This window comes from Pelodiscus sinensis, chromosome 2, assembly GCF_049634645.1.
Source record: "Pelodiscus sinensis isolate JC-2024 chromosome 2, ASM4963464v1, whole genome shotgun sequence".
NCBI classification, from domain to species: Eukaryota; Metazoa; Chordata; order Testudines; family Trionychidae; genus Pelodiscus; species Pelodiscus sinensis.
The window spans coordinates 41639140-41663681 of record NC_134712.1 but is presented as its reverse complement, the minus strand read 5'-3'; the positions used below and the strand labels follow the sequence as shown (position 1 = coordinate 41663681).

Here is a 24542-nt window from a genome sequence, read left to right as displayed (position 1 = left end):
CCTGCTGGAAAGGTATAACAAGTGGGGTTCCGCAGGGATTTATTTTGGGATGGTTCAGTTCAATATCTTCATCAGATTGCATAGACAGTACAATTATTAAGTTTGCAGATGATACCAAGCTGGGAGGGGTTGCAAGTGCTTTGGAGGATAGGGCCATAATTCAAAATGATTTGGACAAACTAGAGAAATGGTCTGAGGTAAATAGGATGAAGTTTAATAAGGACACATGCAAAGAACTCCACTCAGGAAGGAACAATCAGTTTCACGCATACAGAATGGGAAATCATTGTCTAGGAAGGAGTACTGCAGAAAGGGATTTATGGGTCATAGTGGACCAAAAGTTAAACATGAGTCAACAGTGCAACACTGTTGCAAAAAAGCAAGCATGATTCTGAGACGCATTAACAGGAGTGTGTGAGCAAAACACGAGAAGTCATTCTTCAGCTCTATTCTGCACTGATTAGGCCTCAGGTGGAGTATTCTGTCCAGTTCTGGGCACCACATTTCAAGAAAGATGTGAAAAAAAATCGAGAAGGTCCAGAGAAAAGCAACAAAAAGATTAAAGGCCTAGAAAATATGAGCCATCAGGGAAGACTGAAAGAATTGGGTTTGTTTAGTTCAGAAAAGAGACGACTGAGAGGGGACATGACAGCAGTTTTCAAGTATCTAAAAGGGTATTACAAGGAGGGGGGAGAAAAATTGTTCTCCTTGGTCTGTGAGGATGAGCATAAACTGTAGAAAGGGAGGTTTGGGTTGGACATTAGGAAAAACTTTCTAACTGTCAGGTGGTTAAGTACTGTGGAATAAATTGCCTAGGGAGGTTGTGGAATCTTCATCACTGGAGATATTTAAGAGAAGGTTGGATAGACATCTGTGAGGGATGATTTAGATCAGTGGTCTCCAACCTTTTTAAGCACAAGATCACTTTTTGAATGTAAGTACAATGTAAGATCTACCTCAAACTCAAATAACCTTGCCCCTCTCCTTTGTACCCCTTCTCCAAGGCTCTGCCCCTGCTCACTCTGTCCTGCTTCCTTCCCCCATTCTCCCTCCCTTTCACCAGGCAGGGGCAGAAGGTTGGGGCACAGGCTCTGGTCTTGGGCAAACAGAAGGCTCACGGGGGGTGAGGGGAGCTCCAAGGCAAAGGGCAGAAGGGGCACAGCAGTGGGGGGATGGGCAACTGAAGTGCTGTGCTTGATAATAGTTTCTTGGTCAAACTAGTCAATATCACCTGTCAGAGGCTCCAGGATTTTCCAATAGATCCCAATCTACTGGTTGGTGATCACTGATTTAGATGATGCTTGGTCCTGCCATGAGGGCAGGGGACTGGACTTGATGATATCTTGAGGCCCCTTCCAGTTCTAGTGTTCTATGATTCTATGAAAGGCGAATATGAAAACCTGGGGGGGGGGGAGTTAGGTAGACACTGTCAGCAAGAAAAGATCTCCAGACAGGGTCACAGTGGGAAGGGCACTATAGTAGGGAGTCAATATACCTGGCTACCCACCTCAGCCTTCTGAGTAGAGAATTAGGTTGCTATAACTGTGTTACTCAGAAAGACCACACCCACGGAGCAGTGTTGTTCAACTGACTGAAGTCCCTGAATAGACACTACTAGGTTGACAGAAGAATTCGTCTGCCAACATAGCTACTGCCTCTTGAGAAGATGGATTACCTCTGCCAGTGGAAGAATCCCTCCCATGGGTATCACTAGTGTCTCCACAGTGCACTGCTGTAGCATCTTAGACGAAGTACAGCCATACCTCGTTGTGTCCCCAACCCAGAGTTACATTTTTTACTAGCCTTGTTTTAAAATCAGGTCCATGATCTGGATATTCTTCTTTAGAACAGTACTTTCATTTGCTTTCATATAAATGCATTTTATATTCAATCAGACTGTCGGATCAATAATTAAACATATGTCACATAATAAACTGAAATATTACTGCTTATTCGGCTTATGCTCTGTATGAATCTTTGTTCTCTGAGAACCCATGGGTTTATTTTCTACAGAGAGGGCGGTTTTATTTTTAATTTGCAAGCCATGTTGGTCTCAAGATATTATAGGGATGAAGTGGGTGAGGTATTATCGTTTATTGGACCAATTTCTGTTGGTGACAGAGGTAAGCTTTTAAGCTTACACAGAGCTCTTCTTCACCAAAAGAAGTTGGTCCAATAAAAGATATAACCTCACTTATCTTGTTGCTCTAATTTATAAGTGATATTTATTCTTCTAAACAAATGTTTAAATTGTATAAATTTGTTGAGGACATTTGCTATAGGCTGTAACTAGAATTTCCCATTAGAATGATCAAATAACCCTATTCTCTCATTTTATATAATTTGATTTAAAAAATTGCATCTAATTTCCTAACATACTAAATGAACATGATTTTTGCTTTATTGCAGTTACAACACTTGAGTATCTCAAAAAGGCATGGCAGCATCAGACAGGTTTCATTTATTTTCTTGTATCCACAGCTGTGCTCCCAGACCCATCTGGCCACACAGCTACTAATATTAAGGGGATGTAATGAACAAGTGACACAACTACAAATTCCATCTGGTCAGAAGAGTGGACAACAATATCATACAATGCAGCCACCATTCGTACTGACACAGAGAATATTATTAATATTTTTCTCTCATTTGGATACTAGATTTTCCACTTTATTACAAGCTAACCCTTCCCCTTCTCCAAATCCTCTCTCCATAATCATTCTTAAAAATTTTGTGCCATATGTAAAAAACTTGTTGACAATATTTTATAATGTAGAAGCATTTCCTAGTGGTTAAAAGAGAAAACTAGGAGTCAGAATTTCTGGATTCTATTCCCAGGTTATCTAATGATTTATGTGACTTAGGAATTTATCTTTCTCTATCCTGTAGTTTTGCCACATATAAAACACTGAGAGATCTTAGTACCGAAAGGACTTAGAGAAGTGAAATTAATGTATTAAAATTCTAGGCTTAAGAATGATAAGAAGAACTTAACTTTGAGTTATTGAAAAATGTGGCAGATAAAAAAAAAAACCCAAAACAAAAAACTCAACCCCCTGGTGGTGTAGTTGCAAATATTTGAGTAACACATTTTATTTGGTAACAAACTCCTCCAACAGAATGAAAAATACATTATTCAAAATTATACATGAAGTCTAGTATGTCCAGTGTTGCAGGAATTTGATTTTTAAGAATAATTTTAACAGATTTTTTAGCATTTTTTCATTTTTTATTAATTTATATTTTCACAGTTGTGAAAAACCATGGGTGTAAGCATCATTTCCTATTTTTATCAATTTAAATGTTTGCCATTTTAGGCAATTCAAGCGGGTGTCATATAATTGGGTTCAACCAATAATTATTTAATGAGATTCAGAAAATTAAAGCTTAAAAAAGCATTAAAACACAAAATTATCAATATCACACATCAACATATACAAAGTAAATCGAGCTCTAAGTAAATTGAACTCAAGTTTTCAAGCAGCATTTTTCTTTCTTTGCCTTTCTGTAAATTTTGATTATCTTAACGGTAATATTTTTGTTGGTTTGTGTGTACACAGTGAAATTGACATTTACCAATAAAAAGCTAATCCTTCTAACCCTAAATATATCTTAGAAATGTGTCTAATTTGTAAACTTTCAAATAAAAATACTGCAATGAAAAGTACAACTGAAATTACTACAAAACTGGTTTTTCTTTGCAACACGAGTAAAAGTTGTCATTTTAATTTTTGATATTATATCAGCCTTTGTAAATTGTGAGCCATATATAACTGGTAATTTTTGGATCACTCCTCAAAGTTATTTTACTGAGAATAACTTTCACTTTCAATAATTAATTCTTATGGAAAAAGACCTACAAATATTAACTGAAAATGGTCATCAAGTTTTCTCACCATTACAGAGAATTTATTAGTCTAATATCCTTGCTATAAAACACTAAAAAATGGTTAAACAAATTTTTAGAAAGGACATAATCCTCTATAAACTTCAATTGTGTCTTGTAATTTTTTCTGTAGAAACCTACTAATTTCAGATCTATTAAGTTCTATAGGACTTTTCCATAAAAGATTCATATTTAGTTACTGTATATAGTAATTCCTCATTTAACACTATAGATGCGTTTCTGAAAATGTTTGTGCTAAGTGAAAACATGCTATGCGGGGGTCAATTTTCCCATTAAAAAAAATGAAAAAGGTGGGGGTTGCGTTTCAGGTGGTGGTGGCAAAGTCAATTTTTTGTTGGTGCTCAGTCATCAACATCAACATTAGATATCTAGCAACACAAGATTTCCAGCAACACAAGTTGCCGTGGTTTGTTAAAACACAAAGATAAACACGTGAGTGAGTGAAGGAGTGCTGTGACCCACGTGTATTCATCTACTCATGCATATTACCACTGTTTTCACCAACTTATACTGTCGCACAAAGTAGTCCTCCACTTGATTATTTTTCTGTTATTTCAGGGACGGTCATATTATTCAAAAAACGTTCCCCCCCAAAAATCGTGCTATTGCGAAAATGTGTTAACTGGGCACGTGTTAAACAAGTAATTACTGTATAATAAGTCTGACTCTTCTCTCATGTTTGTCAAGTTTGCACCATTTTAATTCAACTAGCTGCAATGATTTACACCAGCCTAAGTCTCTGATCCTATAAATTACTCTATGTGAATAGACACCAGCACTGGCACAAACTGCACTGAAATCAGTATGGTTCTGAGAATACCGAGGCCTATGCATATTGAGCCATTTGCAGAGTTGGGGCCAGCTGAGGAAGAAAAATATGGGACAGTCAGTTCTGGACATGAGACAAATTCTCATGCTATGCATAGAGAACTACAGTACTCACAGGAAATAAATATATACGAATGTTTTATTTTTTAAACTCTCCCAATCCATGAATATAAATCTCTGAACAGATATCACTTTGAAATTCAAAATGATTGAATATCTCAGGTGTGTGTCCCTTTAATTCTAAAAAAGTTCCAGTTAGCATAAACTCAATCATGTTGAGAAGGGAGAAAAAAGGAGTGACAATGACATCGGGTATTTCTTTTTGGGGGAACAAACATGAAAACATGTAGGTGACAAAATATCCCCAACACATCTTGGCAAACTGGGTTTACTCAGAAGCTTAAGAACTAGGGATGTTAAAATGCAGGAGTGATGTTATTGTATTTTAATAGGAAAATGCAGATCATCGTTGCACTCACTGTTGTGTATTTGCCCCAAATTCTATGCAAAGTAGGCCAAGTGAGGTGTCTAATAAAAGCTTATGCTTAGCCGATTCTGTGTATGCTACTCATATACTTGTATGATTTTTGTATGTAAAGTTACTAATATACTTATTAATATGTACTTGTTAATAAGTACTTAGAAAATATTTAAAATCTAAATACATATTAATATGTTTGGGAGACAGAGGCAGGCCTCACCCTCCTATTGGGAGGGGTGGCAGCCCAATAAATGCTGCATGGACAATGGCTCTTATGCATTGCCAATTGACACCTGAAGAGCATACAATGGCCCCTTGCCTGAGAAGGACATAACTGTGGCTCTTTGCCTAAAAAGGATATGGTGATCATGTGATCAGCTCCATTTTGGTAGGTACCATCATTCAGAAGAACAATGGATTTCCCTCCACATGGGCAAGATTATAGAATCATAGAATACTAGGACTAGAAGGGACCTCAAGAGGTCATTGAGACCACTCCTCTGCCCACATGTCAGGACCCAGTACTGTCTAGATCAGTGTTTCTTAAACTTTTTAAGACTGAGAAAGACCAAACAATAATGTTTTTTGATGGGAAACACCAAAGATTTTTTTGTTGAGAAAAAAAAAGCCCCCAGGGAAAAGTTGTTGAGCAAACAAAACAAACAAACAAACAAACATATATATATATATATATATATATTTTTTTTTAAAAAGGAGGCTTGTCCCTTTAAGGGTGGCCATTTTGACTTCTGCTCTCTCTACGGCACACTGGTGTACCGCGGAACACACTTTAAGAAACGCTGGTCTAGACCATCCCTGATAGGCATCTAACCTACTCTTAAATACCTCCAGAGACGGAGATTCCACAACCTCCCTTGGCGACTTATCCCAGTATTTAACAACCCTAATAGTTAGGAAGCTTTTCGTAATGTCCAAACTAAACCTCCCTTGCTGCAGTTTGAGCACATTGCCTCTTGTTCTATCCTCAGAGACCAAGGAGAACAATTATTCTTCCTCCTTGTGACACCCTTTTAGATACCTGAAAACCATTATCATGTCCCCTCTCAATCTTCTCTTTTCCAAACTAAAAGTATCCTAAGGGTTCCTCCATAGAATCATAGAATCCTAGAAGTAGAAGGGACCTCAAGAGATCTTCAAGTCCAGTCCCCTGCCTTCACGGCAGGACCAAGCATGGTCTCTCTAGACCAGTGGTCTCCAACCTTTTTACACCCAAGATCACTTTTTAAATCTCAGTACAGGCGAAGTCCCTTGAAGCCCCGCCCTCTCTATTCTCCTCCTGTCCATCACTTGCTATCTGCAGCCCTTATTTACACACTCTGATAAACAGTTTATTTTTAAATTATTCGATATATAAAATTAAAATCACATGTTTATAGTTATGAAATAAATGGTCTGTTTTTTATTGATGCTATTTAAATCTAAAATGAAGCATTTATAATTATACATTTTGTGGGGACAGAGTATTGCAGCTGGGGGACAGGGGAGAGGGAACTGGGTGCTGGGAGGGCAGAGGACAGGGTTCTGCAGCAGGGGACAGAGTGCCAGTGGGGATAGGTTTCTGCAGCTGGGGACAGGGGAGTGGAGTCAGGGGAGCGGGGATTGTGGACAGGGGAGCGGGGTGCCAGTGGCAGCATAGAGTCTCCTGCATCTGCCTCCTCCCAGGATTCTACCCCTCCCCCTCGAGGGAAGCCAGCATGTGCCTCCTCCGGGCCCGACTCTCCCCCCCCCCCCCCCGCGACGTAGGGAAACCCCGTGCGTGCCTGTCCCAGGGACAACCCCCCTCCCCCCAGCAGGGCCAAAACCCCGCCCCCCCCCCCGCAGCAGGGCCAAACCCCCGCAGGCACCTGCCCCGGGGCCAAACCCCCTCTCTTGTGGCACGGCACGGCCAATCCCCTCCCACAGCACGGCCAACTCCTGCGGGCACCTGCCCCGGGGCCAAACCCTCCTCTCGCGGCGCGGCCAATCCCCTCCCCTCACAGAGTGTGGCCAAACCCCAGGGCCAACCCCCGCTCCCGCGGTGCAGGGAAACCCCTGCACTCGACTCACTCATCCGGCGCCGGCGCTGCAGGGAAGCCGCCGCACTCCTCCTCCAGGGCTGACACCCCCTCCGCCAGCACACAACAGAGCTGTGGGAGGGGAGCAGCCTGCGCACTTCCGGAACTGACGCGGGCTTCAAACAGGACTTACATCCACCCCGCGGGAAACCAGCACTACACTTGAGGTAGGTAGTGGGGCTTCTCGGGGGTGGAGGAAAAAAGGGGTGGGAGTGCCCGAACGCCTCGCGATCGACTGGTCGAGGCTTCGTGATCGACCAGCCGGGTTGGTGACGATGGCTCTAGACTATCCCTGATAGATGTCTATCCAACCTGCTCTTAAATATCTCCAGTGATGGAGATTCCACAACCTCCGTAGGCAATTTATTCCAGTGTTTAACCATCCTGACAGTTAGTGGTGCTCAGGTGGTGGGTTCTACTAAATTTCTGGCAATAGAGTCAGTGTAGATTTGGCACTGTTGTTCCAAAGTTACTCCCTATCCTGGCCAATAAAACCTGGCTGGTACTTGCCCATGATATTGTCTTTTCAAGATGTCTCCTACCTAATCACATGTAGCATCTGCTACACCAGGAGCACTACACAAGGGAAATGACAGACCTTTTCATTCTGTCCTTTGAACTCCACTTGTCCAGATAGCTAAAACAGGTCTTTTTGAACGATAGGTCCTATCTGATTTTCCTGGTCTACATTTCCATTACTTCCTGTAGACTTAATTGTAACACTGATCTTTCAACATTCATTGATGAGGTCTGGGGCCACGGACCCTTGATTCTACTATTTCATGATTTTGCAGCTCATAGAACTGTTCTGACTCACTTATATGACAGTTTTGCTGAGTACTTTGCATTTTGCAGCTGTATCCTGATGTCTCCTTGGTCTGCCTACATTAGCAACAAAGTACCGGTAATTTAGCACTAGGCCATCCTGTACTTCTGTGCTCTATCCTGGGAAGAATTTTGCTGCTAGCTACCTGAGCTGATTACCTCCACAGTCTCTATGCATTTTGCCAGCCTAGTATTTCCAGTCTGCAGAGGCTACCGAAGGCAAGTCCTTCTGTGAGGAGGATTCAAACGGCTGCTCCTTTCTCTAAGTCATTGCAATCTGTGTGAAAAACTGCCCCCTACATTTGAATAGCAATACCAAAAAAATCCACCTTCCCTCACACCATTGGTTCACCTCTGCACTCTATTCAGATTGCACCACCAGAAGCTCAAATTACCCTGAGCCCCTATTAATGCTTCAGGCAAAAACACTGGGCATGTTTCTTTCTGTCTTCCTAGACCTGAGGCTACCTGCTGCATATCATGGACAAGAGTGATTCAGAGAATATAGCTTACTTAGACTTTCAGAAAGCCTTTGACAAGATCCATCACAAAAGCTGTTAGAGTAAGCAGGGAAGGTCCTCTCATAGATCAGTAACAGATTAAAAGACAGGAAACAAAGAGTAAGAATAAATGGCCAGTTTTCAAAATGGTAAGAGATAAATAGCAATGTCTCCCAGGAATCTGCACTGGGACCAGTGCTGGTCATCATACTCATAAATCATCTGGAAAAAAGAGGTAAAGAGTGAGACAGCAATATTTTCAGATTATAAAAAACTACTCAAGACAGCGAAGTTCAAAGCAGCCTCTGAAGAATTACAAAAGGATCTCACAAAACTGGTTGATTGGGCAACAAAGTAGCAGATGAAATTCAATGTTGATAAATGCAACATAATGCATATTGGAAAACATAATCCAGAGTATACAAACAAAATGATGCGGTTCAAGTTAGTTATTACTCACTTGGAGTTATTTTGGACATCTGCTCAATGTGCAGCAGCAGTCAAAAAGCTAACAGAATTTTGGGAATCTTTAAAGGAAAGGTCTGGATAAGAAGACACTTTATAAAACCATGGTATACCCACATGTTGAATAATGTATGCAGTTGTGGTTGCCGTGTCTCCAAAAAAGATATATTAGAATTTAAAAAGGTGCAGAGAAGGGAAACAAAAATGATTAAGAGTATGGAAAAGCTTCCATGTGAGGAGAGATTAAAAAGACTGGGACTGTTCAGATTAGAAAAGAAACTAAGGGGGCGGGGGATATGACAGAGATCTGTACAATTATGAATGGCAGTTTTACTTTAAATCCTGCATTAAAATGAAAACCAATCAAGGTTTAACATGACAAACAAATAAGTATGCTATCTCTTGAAATGTATCAGGATTCCAAAAAGTTTCATGTTATTTCCAGGCCTTTTGCTTCATTTTTTTCAAACAAACCTAGTAAAGTCTTTGGGAGAAATACACCCCTGTTAACTTCCCTGGTTATGAGGAGACAATTTGCCCTCTTCTCTCCCTTCTCCTCACATTCTAACCTCTTCCTTTTTTTATATCCACTTATTGCCTCACCTTACATGCTTAGACTGCAAGCTCCTCAGGGCAGAGATTGTCTATTATGCATTTGTACAGAGTCAACTGTAATGAGGTTCTGTTGCTTGATAGGGGGTCGCAGGGCACTACTGCAGTATAACTTAATACTCTAATTAAATAATAATTACAACAACTGCAGTTATAAGGGGAAATTCATCCATGACATAATACTTCCATTATCTACAAGTTAGTAATTTACAAGATTTTTGAAAGGGAGGAATAGAACACCACATGTGAAGATACTATGAGTAAATAAAATCCTTAGAAAATACATTTAAATATGTATGATCACAAATTTGGCAACAGGGCTAGCAGTTGGGAGTCAGTACACACAGGGAGCGGGCATGGCCGCAGGTAACAGAAACTGATAAGCATCAGCTTATCAGTTAACTGGTTAAACTCTTACATCCCTAGCTCTAAGCAAGCCAGTTGTCAGCTTCTCATCCTGTTCTCAGCACTGTCTTTGGTGTGTGCTCTGGTCATGACAGTTCTCAGCTCCCAATAATAGTCTTAGTGCTGTGAACTGTACCATGCACCAAACATGCCCCATTTCACTCCTCATCCCCATCTCTGTATGGTATGCCTGTTCCATGCACTGAGTGTACGTGTTCTCAGCTCCAAACTATGACCTACTATAAAGTAAGGCAACCAAAATTATTACAGGTATGAAACACGAAGAGACATTAAAAAGATGAGGTCTTTGCAGTTTAGAAAAGAGATGCTGGGGATACAGTAGAGGTCTATAAAATCATGACTGGTGTAGAGAAAGAGAATAAGGATGTATCATTTACCCCTTCCTATAAACACATGAACCAGGGTCTCTCAAATGAAATGAATAGGCTGCAGATTTTAAATAAACAAAAAGAAGTAATTTTTCACACACACAGTCAACCTGTAGAACTTATTGCCAAGAGATGTTGTGAAGATCCAAGCTATAATTTGATTTAAAAAAGTTATTTACTGTCTAAAGTTAGAGGTAGATGACAGAGGATGGATTACTTAATGATTGCCTGTTTTGTTCACTCCCTCTGTAGCACCTTGCACTAGCCTTGGTCAGAATATAGGCTACTGGGTTAAATGGACCTTTATTTGGCAGTATCCCCTGTCCATAGCCAGCCCAAACTGCCACGAACAGGGAGAAACATGTTGCTACATAAAATTCTCTTTTATTTTCCTCAGTCACTATTATTTGTATTACGATTCTCTGCGTCTTTATTCTCAGTTTGGTGTACTTTTAAAGTAACAATTGGGCAATACAAGAAAAAAAATAAGTGATATAGTTTCTGAGTGCACAGTTACACAGTATTCTCATCTGTAAAAAATATTTAAAGAAATCTCCAAAATCCCCATCCCCCACTTATTGAGAGAGATTTAAAAAAAAATTAACTGGGAGCTGAATGTACAAGAAAAATGACCAGGTGGAACACCAATTTTAAAAGATCACCTCACAGAATTTTTTTTTAAATAGTAAATTTAATAAGGCTATGTCTAGGTACAGCCTATGTTGGCAAAACTTATGTCACCCAGGGAGTGAATACTGTACCTCCTGAGTAATATTAGTTACACCGACGTAAGTGTTTGTGCACGCAGCTTTATGTCAGCAAGGTAGCTTATGCTGCTCGTGGAGATGGGTTTTTATTTGTGCCGATGGGAGAGGTCTTTCCCCTTGTCATAGAGTGTCTTTAGTAGATGTGTTGCAGCAGCATAGCTATCAGCAGAGCTGTGCCACTGCAGTGTTGTTACGTACAGATATACCCTAAGAAAGGCAGGAAAAAACAGAACTCCAAAAGTTAGTAATCTATTCTTTAAACAAAAAAGGCAGTCTACTTTTTCTCATTAAAAACTGACACACAGCACTAACTGAGGAGATTATGTTGTGAAAACATACTGCATCGCATGGCAGTGCTTGATCGAGATCAGCAATCAGGAGTAAAAATAAAGTACTGTTTCATGATTATAATAGCAAATTTTGGAAGACAACCAAATACATCATCTGGCAGCTCAACAGCTGCTACAGCTTGGTAGTAATACCTTGGCATTTGCTATAAACTATAACCTGAAAAAATTGATTTCTCATCTGCCAGAAACAATAATATGTTTTCCTTTTAAAATTTCTGAGTTTCTTTCAATAGAAGAGAGAGATTTTTGAGCCATTTTTTATTCTGCACGTTTCTCAGCATGACTGCCAAGTTAATTTTGTATTATTGTATTTTGATTCAAAAATAAATTTTGGGGATAAATATTGCATGCAACTTAAACAAACAACATGTTTAGCCAAATTCCATCTAAAAGCATGATGAGCAGCACAGAATATTTGTCCTTCATGCTATTATTTTTTGCACTTTCTATTTAGTAATTATTTATAATTAAACTTCACACACACTTGATAACAGGAAGTTTTCAAGCAGTTTGAGGTTCAGTACCCTCCTTCCTGTTTTGTTGATAGTGAAGGAAAACATTTTCCACATTGGAGTCCAAGTGAATGGATGTAGCCACATAATATCTTATTCTTATTAATGATGAGATTATACCAGTGTTTCTCAAAGTGGTCCGCAGATACACTCTGAGAAAGCTGCCAATGGGCCGCTCAAGTTTGTTTATTTACAGGCACTGCAGCCACAGAGCCTTGCAGTTCCCATTGTCTGTAAATGGAGAAACAGAGCTAATGGGAGCTACGAGGCTCAGTGGCTGTGGCACCGGTAAATAAACAAACCGGAGCAGCCCGTTGGCAGCTTTAATCAGAGTGGACCCGCAGATCACTTTGAGAAACACTGGATTATACCAATATTTGTTTATATAGAACTCATTGATATGACATAGTAGAGGAAGGCAGGAGTTGCTATGCAATTTCCATAACTATATAAAATCATTAAAGCTTTTTTGTTTATATAGAACCAGTCTAAAAAAATCCTGTTTCTGAACTATATATATTCCACTGGCACTGTAAAGTATGATTCATCTCAAGAACATTAAATGTCCTTTAGAGTTTCAGTTATCTGAAGGTTAAGTAAAAGCAATCCCTCATAAATATTTTAGATTCTGGTGTTCCACTTAGGTCTTGAAGTGTCAAACAATATCTCTGAAAAATCAATATTCACACAGTACATCTATGGGGAAAGGAAACTCAACATGGTATAAGAAGCTATCAAACAGATATCTACCTTTATGCCCAGTGCAGTTTTCTTGGCTTCCGCTTTTAATCTTGTTGCTCTTAACACTGGCCTGTTTTTCTTGTAATCTTGTTTTCCTAAGGTAGAAAAAAAAAAGTTACTGTAAATGATGCATGGAAGATAAAGTACAGCTATAATTACTTTAGCTGCAGTGGCAGATCTAAATTTTTTAAAGAGTTCAGTGATAGAAAGAGTTATGACATAAGAACTGGATCAACAGCAGTGTCAGCAACAACCAGAAAACCAAGACGGTAGTTAACAAATCAACTTGAGTATGATAGTCCAGTGAGCTACCAAATTGCAAATTATGATAGGCCTCCAATGGTATGTTGGTTACTACAATAGCAACTGCAATGCTCAAGTAGCCATCTGATGGCACATATGTAGGAAACATCCTCTCTCAGGAGTCCGTACACCAGTCTATTCACACTCAGTGGAGAAATCCCCTTTGAGGCATACAGGGGATGTTCTCTTTGTATAAATTCTCCTTTCTCAAACAGCCACATTTTAGGGATTAGATATTGCGAAGACTCTCTATACTTGGTCAAAAATCAGGCATGAAGGATGTGAATAATCAGAATGCATTTGATGCTAAAAGGAAAGGCCCAGCACCTATTGTCAGTGGAAACCGAAGAGAGTCTCTTGGTGGGAAAGAATTGGGATCTGAGAGCTTGTATCCTACACACCAATACATTCATCCAGACAATGCATCACAAAGAAACATTTCCTTCCACTTGAGTAAAAGGCACCTAGAGATTTATAATGCAGGAGAATCTAACCTCCAAAGATATGAGGGCACCACAGAGCAGAAGAACATTTTCTAAAGCAATCGGACAAACAACCCAAAGGTTACTTCATGAGAAGAGGGGAAACAGAACCAACAGGGGTTTCTACCCTCAAAGTATTATAATAGCATGGTTTAATATGCAATGGTTAAGCAACTGTCAGAATTTCCATTATAAATTGCAGGAATTTATAACTCATAAAAATTCACTCCAGGGTGAAATTTGGCACAGAACTATCCCAGCTTGGAATATTTTTGAGCCAATTTTCAATAAAGTGATGCAGCTGTTCCAAACTTTCTTGTGAACAAACTATAGAAACCTATCCATTTGGGATTTTTAAGCACTAAAAATATCTTCAGCTTAAAAAAAAAAGATAATTGAGAACTGCTAGCTCCAGTTTCAACTCTCATGACTCAAATTCTCTGTCATTCCTTCCATGGTAAATAAAGCAGAACAACCAACAGAATTACTTACATTCAAATATCTGCTTTTCCAGTGATGCAACAGTATTAGGTAATGAAAAATTATGTGGCTTTGAAAGAGCACAGGGAACCAGAAGCTACTGATATCAACAAATGAAATCTCCCCCATTTACTGATATTCCCTCTGAAGCGTAAACAGCAAAGGTGACTTACATTGGTATAGAGTACGTAATCTCTGATTAAAGTTCATTTATTAAGATCAAATCTACTACTACAAGGTAAAATTCTATTATTTCTTGTAGCAAGGTGACCATGTAGTCACTCCCTCATGGCCAGGGGTTGCTTTTCAGGCACACTGCCCTTTTGACTGACTCATGTGGACCACTTAAGATCTGCACACAGGTTTTCACTTACTTGCAGATAGTTTAATAACAAAAACAATCCTCAGGGTCCAAAACTAAAGTATATCACCACACAATAGTCCATAATTAGCTCTGGACAGTCATAATTCTTCTCTCATAGCCAGAGCTCTTCTATCTCAGGTCCAAACTCATCCCAGGTTTTCCCATAGGAGCCTCTTGTTCCATTGGTCTCAGGCCATTCCCTGCAAGAACCCTTCACATTCCCTTCCATCTCTATACTTTCTTGAGCGTTCCCAAACCACCACATGCCACCGCTATTCTTTATAGGGAAATCACCCTGATCTTTCCCAGTTTGGCTCATTCTGTAACCAGAAGCTCCAGCAAACCAGTCCTTAAGGTTTGTACCATCTTGTTACAATTCTCTTTTCATAAGTTGCAAGCACTTTGACACTATTTACTACTGTAACGTGATCATTAATAAGGCTGGCTTGCAGTTACATAGAGAATGCTTTCAGATTTATATTAAAACTGATATGAACTTAAATCACCTATATAATAAATATTTTAATAATGACTGTACAGCTGTTAATTCTCCAAAACTATGCACCTGTTATTAATTTACCACTCCTTGGTAAGTATGACAGTTAGAAGGAAAAAAAACATATGCTGGAGAAGAGTCTTGGGTCTACTAAGTGCAAAAGTTTTAAAGAGCATCTGTTCATTTTTTTTGCAATGAAAACCAGATTCTACAATTGTGCTAAAAAAACCCTCTTTAAATATCTGAATTTTCTAAATCCTTAGGAAAGACATCTGCACAGGCCTTCAAAGAACTATGAAATGTAAAGTCCCTGGCACATAAAACTGGTAGTTATCACCTGTAACACACTGCACAGATAAATAATCTAAGTTTCTTAGGTTCTTTGGGTCTACAAATTCAACAAGTTCGAATATGCATTGACACAGTTCTAATTCCTTCCTGTTTCATCTTGCTCATACAGCAAGCTCTCTCTGTACATATATCAGTCATCATCAGTCTTAATTGTTTCTTCTTCTCTTCTCAGGAAGTGACAGTCAAAGCCGGAAAAGAGGGATTCATCAGACAAAGACACATTTGTCTCCTACCCAATGTTTATTTAACAGACAGTGAATTCCTAAGGGAGCATAGGCAAAGAAACTTCAGAGGATAGAGCTGAAATACTTCCAGACTAAATCTGACCTTGTGTATTGTTTTAGCAAAACCCTTTTCCATCCCTTTTCCATTATCTTCTGTAGAGTGGGAGGGTCGCTGGTCCTTCACAGTTACCATAAGATGACCAGGGCATGATGTAGTAGTGAGTGCAATGAAGAGAGGAGCTTCTCTAATTTCTGCTTTTAAGGCACAGTTCTTTCTCACTCTATCTTCAAAGTACATGGTGTCAAAGTGAGTGCATCCCTGTCCTTAAATAAATGTTTCAGAGGAGCCATGTTAGTCTGTAACTGGAAAAAAAACCCCGTAAACAATTAATAGTCTTGCAGCACCTTAGAGACTAACAAAAAATGAAGATGATATCATGAGCTTTGTGGGTACAACCCACTTCTTCATCTTTTGTTAGTCTCTAAGGTGCTGCTTACAGAAATAGTAATGGAAAGAAGAGGAGACCTCTGCTTCAGTGGGTAAGGAAAGTGGAAAATTGGGGAGATCTGCAAAAGCTGTCACAAGAAGAAGGCAGAGATATGTCTCAGCACAGCACTGGAGCCCAGAACACAAATGACTGTTAGAGAAATTTAGTTATGGCACCTCAGGCAATTGGCCTTGTTGGATCTGGAGATCTAAGTGTTTCTGGACACTCTCTGGTTTAACAGAAAACACACAAGAATAATAGACAATTTTCTTGATATTTGTTATCATTGATACTGCAGCTTGTTATCCTTGGAGCCCTTTCCAGAATACACCTAAATGAAAGAGGCTTTTCATGCCCATTTCACAGGCACCGCAGAATATTAGATATAAAAGAGGAAGATGTAATAGGAAATGTCAGGAACAGTGGGAAAGAGCACAGGTTTTTATTATTGCAATTTGTAAACTTGCTGGACAGTGTAAATATGAAACATTAGAAGAACTAAAGATACAAGATACTTGTTGATATAAAAGATGACAAATTAGCAGCACAGCTAAATTTAGCAGACCCAGATATCACACTAGCAAAAGCTGTAGCAAAGGTGAAAATGAAAGAAACCACAAAGAAACAATATGATTTACTTACTAGCAGGATAGGAGAGACTGCATCAGATATTACCAACACTGTAAAGAGGACAGGAGCAATTCAAGCAAATTTATAATGTAAGAATAGTATACAACTAGAGAGTGCGAAATCAAAGAACCCTGTAATGGGGAAGTTTGGAAAAGCTGTGGAAGAGGTGGCAAGCATCAAGTCACAGCAGCTAAAAACATCCAGCAAAAGAGAAAGAATGTAGGAGATGCAATAAAATGGGACATATTACAAAAGCATACTAGTCACTCAGAATAATGGAAACCAATCCAAAAGGGGGTGTTACTGTAAAATGACAATCCATAATAGGAACTACAGTATCAAAAGAACAGACTACACCTAGGTAAATATGTATAAATGTGAAATACTGAAACCCTAAATATAAATACTGATACTGGGGCAGCAGTCCGTGCAATGCCAGAAAAAGATATCAGTCCTGGGATGGAGATCTGCAAATAAGATTTTACATAAAGCTAGTAACCCTACCTTGGATGTTTCAGGATACTAGAGAAAGGATGGAAAGTTCTTCAAAATTATATGTAGGGTCCTACCAATACACATTCCATTCTGGTCAATTTCATGGTCATGGGATTTTTAAAATACTAATTCCATGATTTCATGTATTTAAATCTGAAATTTCAGAGTGTTGTAATTGAAGAGCTTCTGACCCAAAAAGGAGTTGTGAGAGAGTCACAATGTTATTGTATGTGGAGACATGGTACTGCTAACCCTTACTTCTGTGCTGCTGCCAGCAATGATGCTGCTTTCAGAGCTGGGTAGCTGAAGAATGGTGGCTGCTGTCTGAGATCCCATATCTGAAAGCAGAGCTGCTGCCAGCAGCAGTGCAGAAGGACAGCATTATATGGTATTGCCACCTTCTGTGCTGCTGCCTGCAGCGTTTGGCCCTCATATAGCCACCCAGCTCTGAAGGCAGCAGTGCAGAACTAAAGGATGGCACTTATTTTTGAGCTACTGCTCATGGGATGCTGCCTTCAGAAGTGGGCAGCGGACCAATAGCCACCACTTTCCAACCACTCTGCTCTGAAGGCAGTGCAGGAGAAAGGGTTATAAGACCACAATCAATCCTAAAATAACCTTGCAACCCCACCTGTGAACTCCCTTTAGGGTCAGGACTCCCAATTTGAGAAACTCTTGTCTCCTCCATTAAATCAGTGTAGGATAGTGGAAAAGCACACAAAAGACCAGATTTTTTCAGGGGGTCGCCAGATTTCATGGTCCATGACATGTTTTTTCCTGGCCAAGAATTTGGTAGGCCCCCTAAATATATGTAATGCAAGGACTAAGAACTAGGATTGCCAGCAATGTAAGGACTACAACAAATAGAGAAACTAGATTGCAATAATGGAAAAAAGCAAACTAAACAGGAGATGTATCATATCCACACATCTTCACTGAGTTAGTCAGCTATCAGAGGAGTACAAAATAGAACGGGTGCCAAGAGCAACTACTTTTTGCTCTCAAAGTCCCATACCACAGCTCTATACTCTTGGGGGGGGGGGAATCAAAGAATAATTAAAGAAAATGTACATCATAGGGGTTATTTCCCAGATAAAAGAACCCAGTGACTGAAACCCAATGACAAAAATCAACATTGTGGACCTTACACAATTTAACAAAAGTGTGTGTGCAGAGAGAGATGTATGTTTCCTGCAGCTGACCAGATATTAGCTGTAGCAGTTGCCTGGCTCAGTGTCGCTATCTGTTCAGCTTGGCTTTTACCACAGAAACAGACCACTGGTCCTTACTGGCATTATTGAGTGGAAAACCATTAGATGGCCTGCCTAGGATTCAGAGTTCAAATGTGGCTGATGTAATTTTCCTTCAACACTGAACACATATCTGAAACAGCACTCATGGCAGCAGATGCTCCACCTACAGCTCTGATTATGCAGCCACCAGCAGATGAACAAAAGGTTTTAATAAAGATGTCAGAGTCTACATTCTGGCAGCAATTTTTAGCATCTGCCAACCAACTTCAGCAAATTAGATATATGGACAAGACCTGCCAGAATCTTATTCAACTCTGCAAAAGGAAGGGGGGGGGGGTTCAAAGAGAGTCAACTTCCAAAAGACTTATTGCCATATCAGTGGGACCAAAATGACCTTCACGTGGCCTGCTTCAGAAAGAGCAGCACATTTATATCCCTATGGTACCTCAGAAAGAGGTGCTCTCCAAAATCCACAAGGGAGACCAAGGGCAAACAAGTATGGGGCTTGAGTCCAGAAATGCATAATGTAGCCCAAAGTGAACAGGCAAATTCAGACTTTAGTAGAGAGCTATAGCCTTTGAAGTATGTATCAAGGAAAGAACAAACAAAAACCAATCATTGGAACCATTACTCACCACAGAGCTACCTTAAAGACATTGGAAAAGGATAACATTTGTTTTTCTGCTAAGGATATTTATTATTGTAGTCAATTTCTTTTCCAGCTATATCAACTTCGCTATACTCATACACATCTCATTGACACAAGTCTTCCATAAACTAAAGTTAGTATCTGCAAGACATGTGGTTTCTGAAGTCTTCCCATGTGATAAGATAACTCAATTTACCTCTGAAACATCCCTAGTTATTGACACAGGATTTTGATTTTGAACATATTATAAGTCCATGTTATCCTCAAAACAGGGAGATGGAGAGAACTGTGCAAATGTAAAAAGATTTCTGCAAAACACATATAAAGTGCTGCAGCATATCAGTCAACACTGCTTGCACTGGACTATGTCCAAAAGCAGTTCTGATGGCAAGATGACTAGGAACACATTTTCCTGTAGCACAGATATATCTTAAACCTATCTGCCCTGATCTAAAGGAATTTCAAAAATGGAATACTGAAATGAAAATTTGTCAATAATGAAACTTCAATATTCAGCACAAAATAAAAAACACTACCTGTCCTTCTCCTACCTTGCTTCTTAATCTGCCCACAATTCTCCTCGTTCTTCTCTTTCATTAGTGCAGCAGCTATAGAAACCACTTTTACTAAGTTGTGCATTGCCATAAATTCTGCTTTAAGATTTTTTATGGACACAAGCTGAGACCTCTGCTAGTATTTGCAATTTTAGACATGGGTAAAGACAAAGGCAGTTTGTCATTTCTGCCATGAAACAGTTTCACAGTGAAAAATGCCAACATTCCTCCCCCAGAACAAATGCTAGGTTTTCATATAACACACAACATGTGCTTGTTTCTCCTCTCACATAAACAGTATTAAAATACACTGATTTCATTGGAATTAGTGTCATTTATACCACTATTAGTAAGTGGGAATAAGGCCCCATACATCTTTTTATTTAATCATATTAATAACAGATTAGAGCTGACCTGACCTAGAATTTTGTTTTGTTTTCAAAATGTAGTGTTTCATGCAATAACATAGGGTATGTCTACACTACAAAGTTAATTCGAACTAACGGACGTTAGTTCGAATTAACTTTGATAGGCGCTACACTAGCGCTCCGCTAGTTTGAACTTAATTCGAACTAGCGGAGCGCTTAGTTCGAACTAGGTAAACCTCATTCTACGAGGACTAAGCCTAGTTCGAACTTACTAGTTTGAATTAAGGGGTGTGTAGCCCCTTAATTCAAACTAGTGGGAGGCTAGCCCTCCCCAGCTTTCTCTGGTGGCCACTCTGGCCAACACCAGGGAAACTCTATTGCCCCCCTCCCGGCCCCGGACCCCTTAAAGGGGCACGGGCTGGCTACGGTGCCCGTGCCAGGTGCAAGCATGCCAGCATCCAGCTAGCAGACCCTGCACCTGGCACGGCTCGAGCCAGCCACCCGATGCCTCCCAGCCCTCCGCCTCTTCCCGGGACCAGGCTGGCGGCTCCCGGGAGCTTGCCCGGGACCGCAAGAGGCGGGCACCCGCCTGGTCTAGAGCGGATATCGTAGACCTCGTCCACGACCTCCACACTAGGACAGGAAAGCGGCCGTCTAGGGCAGGAGAGCTGCCAGCCTGGCCACCCAGGAGCAGGTTTGCATGAAAATCAAGGTGGTCCAGGGTGAGACCCCTGACCCTGAGCCCTGAGCTTACAATGGCCGTCCTGGGTCAGACCAAAGGTCCATCTAGCCCAGTAGCCTGTCTGCCGACAGCGGCCAACCCTAGAGACCCTGGAGGGGATGGACCAAAGACAGTGACCAAGCCATTTGTCTCGTGCCATCCCTCTCCAGCCTTCCACAAACTTTGGGCAGGAACACCACTCCTACCCCCTGGCTAATACCACTCCATGGACCCAACCTCCATCACTTTATCTCACTTCTATTTAAACTCTTTTCTAGTTGTAGCCTTCACAGCCTCCTGCAGCAAGGAGTTCCACAGGTTGACTCTTTGCTTTGTGAAGAACAACTTTCTGTTACTAGTTTGAAGCCTGCTACCCATTCCTTTTCTTTGGTGTCCTCTAGTCCTTCTATTATGGGAACTAATGAAGAACTTTTCTTGATACACCCTCTCCACCCCACTCATGCTTTTATAGACCTCTATCCTATCCCCCCTCAGTCTCCTCTTTTCTAAACTGAAAAGTCCCAGTCTCTTTAGCCTCTCTTCATATGGGACCTCTTCCAAACCTCTGATCATTGTAGTTGCCCTCCCCTCTCCCACCCTCTCTCTTCCCCTCTCCCACCTCCTTTTCCCAGTCTCCCCCAGTTTTGTTCAATAAAGAGAGATTCTGTTTTTGAACACACGTTTTCTTTATTTTGTACATCAGGAAGGGGGGCTAGGGAAGGGTAAGTGGAAGGAGGTGAGGGAGGAATGGGGTACGAGCCCCCAATGGGGAGGACTGGGCTGGCTCTGCGGGCTTCTGGGGGTGGAAGCTCTCCTGCAGCCCCGCAATTGCCCCCTCTCCCCAGATGGCAGCCTGCGGCAAGTGCAGTCAGTCTGATGGCCAAGTCCTGTGATGTGCCCAGTGTGGGTACTCCGGGCAATCCAAGCCAGGACTGCTTTGCAAGTGGGGCACCCCTGAGAACTGTCTTTCCGGGGTGGGGGTTGGGTCCCTTTTAGCACAGCCCTCGGCTAGCCTGAGCCAGCAGCTCCACGCTCTAAGTCCTCATCTGATGCCCTGTTGGCACTGCTTCCGGCCATCCTTAACCCCGGTTCAGGGTCCACTTAATGTGGACATGCTAGTTCGAATTAGCAAAACGCTAATTCGAACTAGTTTTTTAGTCTGGATCCGTTAGTTCGAATTAGCGCTGTAGTGTAGACATACCCATAGTTAGTACAAAACCTAAATTAAACACTAAAGCTGAACTGGGCAAGTTCATTAAGTGCTGGAGACCCCTTTTGTTTAGGCATCAGGAATATTTTGTTACCAATAAGGGATGTTAAAATGCATGTATTTTTGTAAACATGTAACCGCTGAGAAATACAAGTTTACACATGGGGGTGGGTGGGGAGGTGGGAGCTGGTTGTCTTCCCGCAAGCACTGGCTCCTGCCACCCCTCTCCTACGCTGCTGCCTCTGATGCAAAGGCAGCAGAGTGGAGAGGGGCAGTCAGGTCGGTGAGAGACGGTAAACGTGGGCAGCTGGCTATTGCCTCTCCCTCCCCCCGACTGCTACCTCTGTGGGAGGTAGCTCCACAGGAGCTGGTGTCCCACGCGCACCGGCTCCCACCTTCCTCCACACACTTCTCTCTCTGATACAGAGGCAGCAGTGTGAGGAGTGGGGAGGGCGCTGCATGCAACTGTGATGGTTAATCGATGTGTACATGAGTCATATCCCTAGTTACCAAATCACTATTTTGCTGGCATAAATGCAATCATATTTTTGTAATCATTCCAACTACTGGATAGTCTAGTGACTAAGAATGTTTTGCACCGAGAACATTATTTTGAGGAATTTGAGTGCATATAAGAGTGTGGTTGTTTGAGGAGACTACAATTTGAAATACAACTTGGCCAAACTCTGCAAATTAGCTTTCTTTAAAGGAGAGGGAAGGGACACCAACATTTACTGAATAAACCAATGCTTTAACAATAGCTTATTACTAGGATTGAATAAAAGACTGAAGAGTATCCAGCTGCTTTTCAATTCATCAGGCTGAACCAGAAATGGGGCTGCATCTTTGCCCTTTGTTGATACTGCTGTCCAAGCTTATTATCATATGAATATCTGGTTATTGTTTTATAAATGTTCATGTTTCAGAATCCCCCTGCTTTCTTTTCCCTCAGTAGACTTTACAATATCCACCTTCATTATCATCATGTGGCAGTGCTGCTCTTCGCCTGCATTTTCTTCTTTAAAAATTAATGCACTGCTATTTTCTGAATACTGTACTGCATAAGCTGCTTATGAGTACATTATGCTATCAAGCAAGCACATACAGAAAAGCTTCCTAAACTGTAATTCTTTCAATGAAAATACAGCTGGTTCTGCTTCAAAGGCACTTCTTTTCACCTGCAAATGGACTTGCTCCTACACTTATTCCTCAATTCATTGTCTTTTATTTGTGTCTGCAAATCTTTAATTGCCTTTAATTAGAAAAAAGTAAATTCAGTGTTTTAATCTTGCAAATACATTCAATCATAATTCTGTCTGGGATGAATACCAAGTTCTATTCACTGACTGATCTTTATAACAAAAGGTATATAAATTTATTGTCCGTTTATATAGACCACACCAATTAAGCCACAATAGAAAACCAAGCAGATAAGAGTCAAAATATTTCTCATTTCAAACATGCAATCTAAATTTAATTACTTAGATGAATTATTTGAAGATGAGTTATTTACAGCATGCCAAAAAACTGACAGATACTAAAAGTTGCTAATCACCATTACAGATTTAAAACTCCTTTCTGTGCTTTCAAGTCCAATTTGTAACCACAAGCAAACTGATGTCCTGAATCTTTTCGGGCTGGTATTACAATCATATCAAAACTGTAATAACATTCCACATTATAGAGATCCACTTCAGATGTTAAAATTAGTTAAGTTATGCTGTTACAAAAATGCAAATATTAGTCATTTACATATCAGAAGTAACAACATTCTATGTTTTACCACACACAGCGTGTTTAAAAAAGTATTGGTGGTCAATTAAAATACTGACAAATCTAAGGCAGGCTGTGGTAATCCTTACTCTCACACTTTAAATAATTACTGGCATAACTAATTCAGTGGAAGTCAATGGTCCCAATGGTGCAAAGTCTCACCCTCTGATACTTCTCACCAATGTAATTAGGGTTTCCACAGTCTGATTCCAAATGGATATATTACATCCTACCCCTACCCTTGCTGCATCTCAAGGCAGCAGGAGGGAAGAGAATAGGAATGAGTAGAACATTTAATTTGACTGGCAGGAGAAAGATAAATACTGGGGGTCCTGAAAAAGAAGGGAGAGAGCGCAGTTCCCACCACTATTTCCCTGATCCAGAATGTGCAAAGAGATTGAGCAAGGTGCAGTGGGAAGGGAGGAAGATGGTTTTCCCCCACCATTGTTGACTTTTGGTCAGAAAGGGGACACAAGGGAAAAGCTGACAGACCAGTGTGTCCCACTTAGGTATCATGCAAAGACCACCCACCCACATGTGCAGCTACTCTACTAAATTGGCTACCCTGCCCTCCTTATCCTATAATGGAGGCACTGTTTGAACTGTCTCCAATATACTGCGAGTCTGACCTGTTCTGTGGGTCAGAAAATTATTGTTCTTTTTTTCCCCCATTGTTCTCGCAGCATCCTGGAGAATGCCAGCTGTATAATAGAGAGCCATCTTCTTGGGTGCACCTGCTGATCTCAACTTCTAGTATGCTGTGGGGAAGGGGTATCTCTCAAGCAAGTAGGTACTAAGCCATTTTACTATATATTCAATAAGCAATAGAATTCCAACCTAATGC

General features: G+C 40.6%; 1 protein-coding gene across 4 annotated transcripts in view; it reads right to left on the bottom strand.

Annotated features, from left to right (window-relative positions):
* LOC102455503 (triple QxxK/R motif-containing protein) overlaps window positions 1–24542 on the bottom strand; it is a 98802-nt gene that overhangs the window by 4702 nt on the left and 69558 nt on the right. For all 4 annotated transcript variants that reach the window (XM_075920391.1, XM_075920390.1, XM_075920387.1 and 1 more), the window contains one exon: window positions 12867–12952. In XM_075920391.1, coding sequence (XP_075776506.1) covers window positions 12867–12952 — 86 coding nt within the window. The remainder of the gene's footprint in view (window positions 1–12866; window positions 12953–24542) is intronic.